Genomic DNA, 7,990 nt, shown 5'->3' with positions numbered 1-7,990 from the left:
CCCTTTTATCACCCCCTTCAAATCTAGTTCCTATATTGCATCCAGGGCTGTTTTAAGCAGGCAACTCTGAACTCCCCACCTTGATCAATACAATCCCTGCCCAACCCTCCCTTCTCTACCTTTTCTCCCTCGATAACGCTAGAGAATCCTTCAGGTCTCTTTAAGTGTCATTTCTTCAGGGAAGCTCAATCTGAGCCTCTCACAAGGTTAGGTCCTTCAGATATTCACTTGCATGGCATCCTATGATGGATTATAGATCTCAGAAGTCCCAGGCCTATCCATATTCTCAGCTCCTAGCACAGTGCATGGCATATAGGAGAAACTCAATAATTTTGATGAATGAATTTGTAATCTCTGGGGCTTTAAAAAGCCAGATTCTATGTTAAATTATTTCCCTGTATGATTTGCAGTAGAACATCTCTCACCTTTAAAGTAATGAAACAGTTCTGTGATTTGGTGGCTATTTCCCATTTTGCTGAGTTCCGACTTTTACTTTAGTGCGGGTAACCTGAAGGTGAAATCCAGCTTCCCGCCTACTTCTGTATATAGTTTTACTGGAACACAGCCACATGCATTCATTTCCATAGTGTCTATGGCTGCTGTCACACTGCAACCGTAGAGCTGACAGAGACCATAGAGCCCACAAAGCCTGAAGTATTTACCACCTGACCATTAACAGAAAAAGTTTGCATTAACAGAAAAAGTTTGCTAACTCCTGCTTTAGTGGCTTCTTTGATGACCTAAGCTACATGCAGAATTTATCAAGTGATCAAGTTATAGCAAAACAGAATACAATGTCTAGCTGATTTCCTTTCCACACTGTCTACAACACTCTCTGGTGCCTGGATTTTATAGGTAAAAAGATATGCTTAGCTCAAACAAAGGAGGGGGAAAACAAAAAGAAGTTCAGATTCCCGCACTTATTCTTCATTCCAAATCTAGGCCCAGGTTTGCCCACCTGTCAACTACAGAACACATTGTAATTGAAATGCTAACTTACTTCACAGAAGAACTACAAAGAACAATGATAAAGCAGTTTAAAAATGAAACGCACTGGTAGCAGGAAGAACACTAAACTGATTTAGCAGCGAAATTCCTACTGAGTTCGTATCCCTCTACACAACCTGTTTGTGGAGAATTAACATTTTCTTCCAATTATTTATTTATTTTTATGATCCATTTCAAGAATTTACAAAACTCGAATTTGCTCTGGTTCTTTGCTATTTCACATTACATATTCAACCAAATCTGTACACATATATCTTGCCAACTGTTTTTAATGTACTATCTCACAACTGTTTATTACAAGTATTACACCCCCTAGTGGAGTTTATGGCCTGAATTTTAAGAAGTCAGCCATAAAAAACTGCACCATCACATTTTCTCTTGTTTTAGCTTGAACATACACTGGAATCCAGGTCAATAATCACACATTTTCCCCCCAGGAAAAGCACTTACGGATAGGGTACAATAAACATTAACAGGCCCTAAGCCTTGGCCAGCTGCTATTTATTAGCCACTGAAACTTCCAGAGTCTCCAACTCCTCATCTGGGAAATGGCATTAATACTGATTGGTTAAGGCTGTTTTTAGATAATGAATTTCAGTGTTTGGTAATTTTGAAGTCTGTATACAATTGAAGATAAGCATGCTATCTCATAGCATCTGAAAATATGAATGAAACCTATTAATGCAGTGAATGCCAGCATAAATCACTTCTAAACACCTTATACCAAAGACTAGCCATTAATAAACAGCATTTACCAAATGTCAGGCACTGTGCTAACTGCTTTACTTGCATTCTCTTCATCTTTACAACACTTTGAAGTAGGTAGATGTTTCTATTATGCTAATTTTAGAGGTGAAGAAAATGAGATTTAGAGGTTCAGGTGCTAAAAGTCATCCATGTCATAACTATTGGATCCAGGACTGAAAATCAGGCCTACCTGTCTTTAGAGCCCGTGTTTGTGATCATGGTGCTATACACTACACCTCCTTAAGTCAGGAACGGATATAAATTACCACCATGAGACACAGCATCACAGGTTTAACATCCATGCTGCCTGAGTAGAGATGGTGGCGTGAGCACATCTGTCTACTTCCACTCCCTCTTGAAATCCCACTAAATGACAGCACAGATTTTTGTTTTAAGGTAAGAAACCTAAAAGGATGGAAAAAGAGAAGAGGAGACAACAGCAAGAAGTTAGACGTTGAAAAGCAGATGGACAAGTAGTAAATAAAATGGCAGCCCCAAGAAAACTGAATCCTGAGTCAGCAGTAGGAAAAGCAAAACAAACAACAACCCAATTTACATCACAGAATCCCTAAAAGTCTCAGGAAGTGGTGGCTTCACATATCTTTGGAAACAGGAGGTGAAGGGGTAGACACTAAAATAAGAACTGGGTGAAGTTTTAAGTAGTCAGATGCTCTCTGCAACTCTACAGAGCTCAGCAGCCTGTCTTCCCCAGCTCCCTCCTAAAATTAGAAGTTCATTTTCCAAAAAGGGTAAAATCGAGGATTCACTGGATTGTGGGATGCCAGGCAGTTACTGGCAGGGGTACTGTACTCACTACAGAGGTTCAGTGAACATATGCATACTGGACACAAGATACAGAAAACAAGAGATCTAACATGGGAGAAAAGGAAAAGGAATTCCCAGGATCCTGGTGAAGGGAGATCCCAGAATATAGTCATACATCAGGCAGAGAAGACTACAAGACTAGACTAGGGCAGGTCAGAAAGCTCCAGAAAGAATTACTCAGCAAGATGAAACATCATATCTAATGAAACTGAACATCGTGATCAATTTAGATAAATGGCAAAAAGTTTAGCTGCTTTGGTGGTAAGTTCATAGAAAACTAAGCCTAGAAAAAACAAAGGACATACAGGAAAAGAAAACACAAACAGCATTTGGAGCCCTAATGAAATCGATCTAAATCAAAATCACACTAACAAGTACACTGGAAGGAAGAAGAAATCAGAAGAGATGTGTGAGTGATGGAGGCAAGGAGAGGAAAGACATCTAAACCCTTACATGCATGGAGAATTCAGTGGGCAATGTCTAAAACGGAAAAATCATACGGTAACAATAAAATCATGTTATTTAGAGACATGCAGGTGAATACCTATAATTAGCTAATAAGAGGTGAAGGTAGTTGTCTCTGGGAAGAAGGTTAAGGACTGTCCCCATTCCCCAATAAACCTGGAGAACTATCTGACTTAAAAATATAGCATTTTCCCCTTTAGCAGTATTACATATTCTCAGCATCAAGCAGTAACGTTGCCTTTCACAAAGACTGCTTAAGAATAAAACAATGTTGCTTTATCGGGATTAGCAAATTCTCCAGCCCAAAACAAGAGGAACTCAATTGAACGCAGTTTGTAATAATCCCAGCATTATAGTAGTCTCACTAGTGATTGCTGCTTTGCAGGAAAAGGTGGGTTAAGAAAAATAAAAACCCAATTTTTCTTAATTGGCATGTTTATTAAAAATATAGACTAACGGTCTTGTGCTTAAATGTCACCGTGGTTGTGTGCTGGCTTCCATAAAACCTAACTAATCATAAGAACTCTTCAACAAATATACTCCAGACAGAAGTAAAAAGGTAAACAGAAATGACTGACAAGACAGTGCCATTGCAGACATAATTCCCTTATAATTAATACTTGCTAGAAAATGGAGTTTGACATTATTTACAATTACACCAACATTCATGGACGCTGAATATCACAGGCATAAGGGTATACTATGACCATAAAACGTCATTTCAAACTTCCCAAACAGTTTTATATTTCGGTATGAAGGTCAGTTACTAGAGCCAAACTTGTTCTTAACTAGTAGAATTTTTATGTCCAAAGAGGCTCTCACATCTTTCTGGAACTATTCATTTGCAGATAGCAGTAGAAACCATCAGCAGGTTCTTCATATCATGCATTCACATGTGATGCCCAATCTTCACATGCTGTCCAATTTCTTTAAGATGAAAGGAGCTGAAAGAAAAATAAATAAACCCAGAATTTGTTTTCAGATCTGTTAGCCCACAAGTTACATTATGGAATTATAAGATTGGGGGGTAAACCCTACAGGTTTAGTTCAACACATTTTTGAAAACAACTCCAAGTGATGGCCAAGACTCCGGCTGCATAACCCAGCAAAAGGGACTCATTCTGTCAAGGGGGCCCATTCCAGTGTCAGGCAGCTATGATTATTATAAGGTTCATTTTTACAAAAGATTTTACTTTTCTCCAGGTAGTTCTACCTCCCAGGGCCATAAAGAGTAAATCCAATTTAAATCTTTCAAATGACAGTCCTTTACTTTGGTGATTTAACTGTCAAAGGAACAAAACTGTAGAAAAAACAAATTGGCATTTTTCACCTTTAAAAATACATTTGAAAGAAGGCAGAGGATGCAGGAAAACAACACTGAACTAGGGAACCAGAAGAGCAGGACACACATTTTGATTCTCCCACTGATCACCTATGTATCACATATGACACAGTCCAACTTCAGTTGTTATAAGAGTCCATCAGGATGGTGTAGACACAAATGTCTAGAAAACTATGAAGTGTTGTCATAGGGATCTGAAGAAGTGATATTACTGTAGCCTGTGTAAAAGTGCGGCCAAAATAAGCATATAAAAAGATACTCAACATCATTAATCATTAGAGCAATGCAAATTAAAACTACAATGAGATACCACCTCACATCCACTAGGATGGCTAGCATCAAAAAAACTGTTGGCAAGGATGCAGAGAAATTGGAACCTTTGCATACTGTTGGTGGGAATGTATAACTGCTATGAAACACAGTATGGTGGTTCCTCAAAAAATTAAAAATAGAGGTATTTGTACATCCATGTTCATAGCAGCATTATTCACAGTAGCTCAAAGAAGCAACCCAAGTGTCCAAAGACGAATGAATGAATAAGCAAAACTGAGGTATACAATAGTAGCATTCAGCCTTCAAAAGGAAGGAGATTCTGACATATGTTACAACGTGGACGAATCTTAGGACATTATGCTAAGCAAAATAAGTCAGTTACAAAAAGACAAATACTGTATGATTCCACTTATGAGATATTTAGAGTGGTCAAAATCACAGAGACAGAAAGTAGAATGGTGGTTGCCAGGGACTGGGAGGATGGGGGAATGGAGAGTTATTGTTTAATGGGTATAGAGTTTCAGTTTTACAAGATGAAAAGAGTTCTGGAGATGGATGGTGGGTGATGGTTGTATATTATGAATGTATTTACTACCACTACACTGTACACTTAAAAATAGTTAAGATGGTAAATTTTATGTTGTGTATTTTACCACAATAGAAAAAAAAATTGGAAACAAAAGGGCTGTGACCAAAAAAGCTGCCAGAATGATCTTCTTTCTCAATACACATAATTAATAAAACATTTTATTAATATTAAACTGAAGATATTGAGATCTGCTGGAAGCTGACAAAGTCATGTCCAGTCTTTCCACTAATTCTTATCAGAGAAAAAAGGAACATCCATCAAATGAATAGATAAACAAAATGGGGTATATCCATACAATGGAATATTATTCAGCAATAAAAGGAAGGAAATATTGATACATGATACAATACACATGAACCTTGAAAACATTATGCTAAGTGAAATAAGCCAGACACAAAAGGTCTCATATTGTACAATTCCATTCATATGAAATGTCCATAATAGGGAAACCCACAAAGGCAAAGAGATTAGAGGTTGCCAAGGGCTGGAGAAGGGGGAAAATGGAGAATGACAGCTAATGGGTATTGTGTTTCTTTCAGGGGGAAAGAAATGTTCTAAAAAGATTGTGGTGATGGCTGCACAACTCTGACTATACTAAGAACCACTGAATTGTATACTTTAAATGGGTGAATTGTATACTAATATGCTAATTATATCTCAATTTAAAAAGTGATAATAATGAACAGTATTCTGTGTTTTTGTTTAAACCAATTCATATCTAATACAAGGGTCACTGATAAGAACTAAATATTTTACTGGCAGCTAAGTCAACAAAATACGGTAAGAGGAAGAAGAAATAAGTGAATTTGGGAGTTGTAAAAAGCTGCTGAAGGAGCAGGATTATTTGGGAGTTTCTGTTCACCAGCGCTCCCTCTCCTGGGGAAGCAGAGTAATACCACAGACAGTGGAAGAGGCACGGAGCTAGGGAGACCGGGCCTCAGGGAGCTCCGGCCTAGCCCAACATGAGCCTTCTACAGGATGACCTTGGTATGGCCTTCATTTATTTGAATCATCCCGGACTCTCCATCCAGACGTGCCAACAGTATACAGCAAGAAGCAATGAAAAGAATACTAAACTGAAAATAAGGTGCGGGGCAAATCACTTCTGAGATTCTTATCAGTACAACTAGAGAACTATCTACAAAGCAGCATCCAGCTCTAATATCCAGTGTGCCTGTAACTCTGACACCTTGCATAAGTCTCCTCTGAAAGCCGAGTTCTCACTTACAAAGGGGATATACAGAATCTCAGGCCCGGCCTCCCTCAAAGGGCTACTATCAAGACTAGGAAATGCAACTAAAATCAAATAAACCCTCAGGTATCATCAGTACTCCTACAGACTTTTCTTCTCATGCTTTCCAAAAAAGCAATTATTTACTTCACCCTCTGTACAAATAAACAAAGGCAGCAAAACCTTTTGGATTTCAAAGGTCAGCACTGAAGGAAGGAAACTCGATTGAGTTGAGAGTTCTGGGTTCTAGGTCAAGATCATTCACTGAACCGCCGAGTGACCTTGAGCCAGCCATTTGTCTACTCTAGACCTGTTCCTATGCGAAACGCGGGAGCTGCTCTGGGGGACATCCCTGGAGGCTCTCTCGACTCTAAGCCCTTAGGGCAGGGGGGCGGGGTGATCAGCTGCGCAGTCGGGGCCAGCGCGCGCACGTGGGCAGCCCCACCGAGGCCCGCAGCACTAAGCCGCGCACACACCCGCCGCCCGCGACGCGCACCGCCCTGCTTCCCGCGGCCGCTGCGCTCAGCTCAAGGCCGCAGAGGCCTGCAGGATCAGCGCGGGGCAGAGGCGGCGAGCTCCCAGCGGGTCCCACGGCCAGAGCTGGAAGGACACTCACTGACTCGCAGCAGGGCCACGTAGATGAGGAAGTTCCGTATGGAGGAGATCACGTCCTCGCGCATCTTCCGTTTCATCTCCTCCGGGTCCAGCTTCGGCGCGAGGCCCTCGATCCGGAACATCGCAGATCTGCCTGACGGGCTTCCAAGAGCGGCGCTCTGCTCTCCCCAGCCGCCGCCTCGCGCCCGGAACTCGGCCCAACCCCATTTCCTGTCCCCGCCTCTCGTTTTCGCGCGCGGCGACGGGAGGCTGCGAGGGCCAAACCTCGTCCGTCTCGAGCGGTTCTGAAGGAGCGCGGCCTGAAGGGGGCGGACGCGACCTTAGCGATGCAGGACCTAGAGGCTTCCTCTAGGCTGTTGGGTTAATAACCTCGGTCTTGAGCCGGGCGCGCTACGCTGCACAGTTTCTGCGCCTCGCGGGGAGCGGTGCGCATAGGTACCATCATAAATAATAATAGCTAACATTTATTGAGTACTCAGTAGAATTCTACCCCATGAATTAGATATTATAATCATTTCTTAGATGAGAAAACTGAAGCACAGAGATCTTTAAAACAACTTGCCCAAATGTGTTATAAAATACCTCAGGAAAAAAGAAGTGTTGAGGAAGAGAGATGAAACGATATTAGCAAACTTTTTAAAGTGGCTTAAGCCGGTGATTGGCACGTCATTTTAGTTAATTATTCTAATATTTCTATTTTGAGTGTATTTGAACTTCTTCATGCTAGATTAAAACAAAAAGACGAAAGATATTTCCCCAAGTTTCGAAGGTGAGGAAACTTCCTCAATATTACACGACTAGTAAATGCGGAGCAGGGTTTTATACCTAGTTAGACCTGCGGGATCGCAGACACGGAGTTTTTAACGTTTTCCGTATTATTACTGCATTCTTATTT

The 7,990-nt window shown here is 40.9% G+C and overlaps 1 protein-coding gene across 1 annotated transcript; it reads right to left on the bottom strand.

Annotated features, from left to right (window-relative positions):
• Window positions 1-3,472: 3,472 nt before the first annotated feature.
• Window positions 3,473-7,280, bottom strand: TOMM5 (translocase of outer mitochondrial membrane 5). The gene is made up of 2 exons (XM_058523563.1): window positions 7,097-7,280; window positions 3,473-3,989 (listed from the first exon to the last, which is right to left on the bottom strand). Exons 1-2 carry the CDS (start codon window positions 7,215-7,217, stop codon window positions 3,955-3,957), a joined length of 156 nt encoding a protein of 51 aa, XP_058379546.1. The 5' UTR covers window positions 7,218-7,280; the 3' UTR covers window positions 3,473-3,954.
• Between the last annotated feature and the right edge of the window lie 710 nt (window positions 7,281-7,990).

Source organism: Diceros bicornis, chromosome 28, assembly GCF_020826845.1.
Source record: "Diceros bicornis minor isolate mBicDic1 chromosome 28, mDicBic1.mat.cur, whole genome shotgun sequence".
Lineage (NCBI taxonomy): Eukaryota > Metazoa > Chordata > Mammalia > Perissodactyla > Rhinocerotidae > Diceros > Diceros bicornis.
Note: the sequence above shows the minus strand (reverse complement) of the source record. Positions and strands in the feature narration are given on the sequence as shown.

What these genes read in the sequence shown, in the direction of transcription:
- TOMM5 (XM_058523563.1), bottom strand. Translation starts at nt 7,217, where the DNA reads ATGTTCCGGATCGAGGGCCTCGCGCCGAAGCTGGACCCGGAGGAGATG. An exon ending in CGTGGCCCTGCTGCGAGTCA is followed by an intron (nt 3,990 to 7,096) that starts GTGAGTGTCCTT and finishes TTTTTCTTTCAG; the next exon opens with CTCCTTTCATCTTAAAGAAA.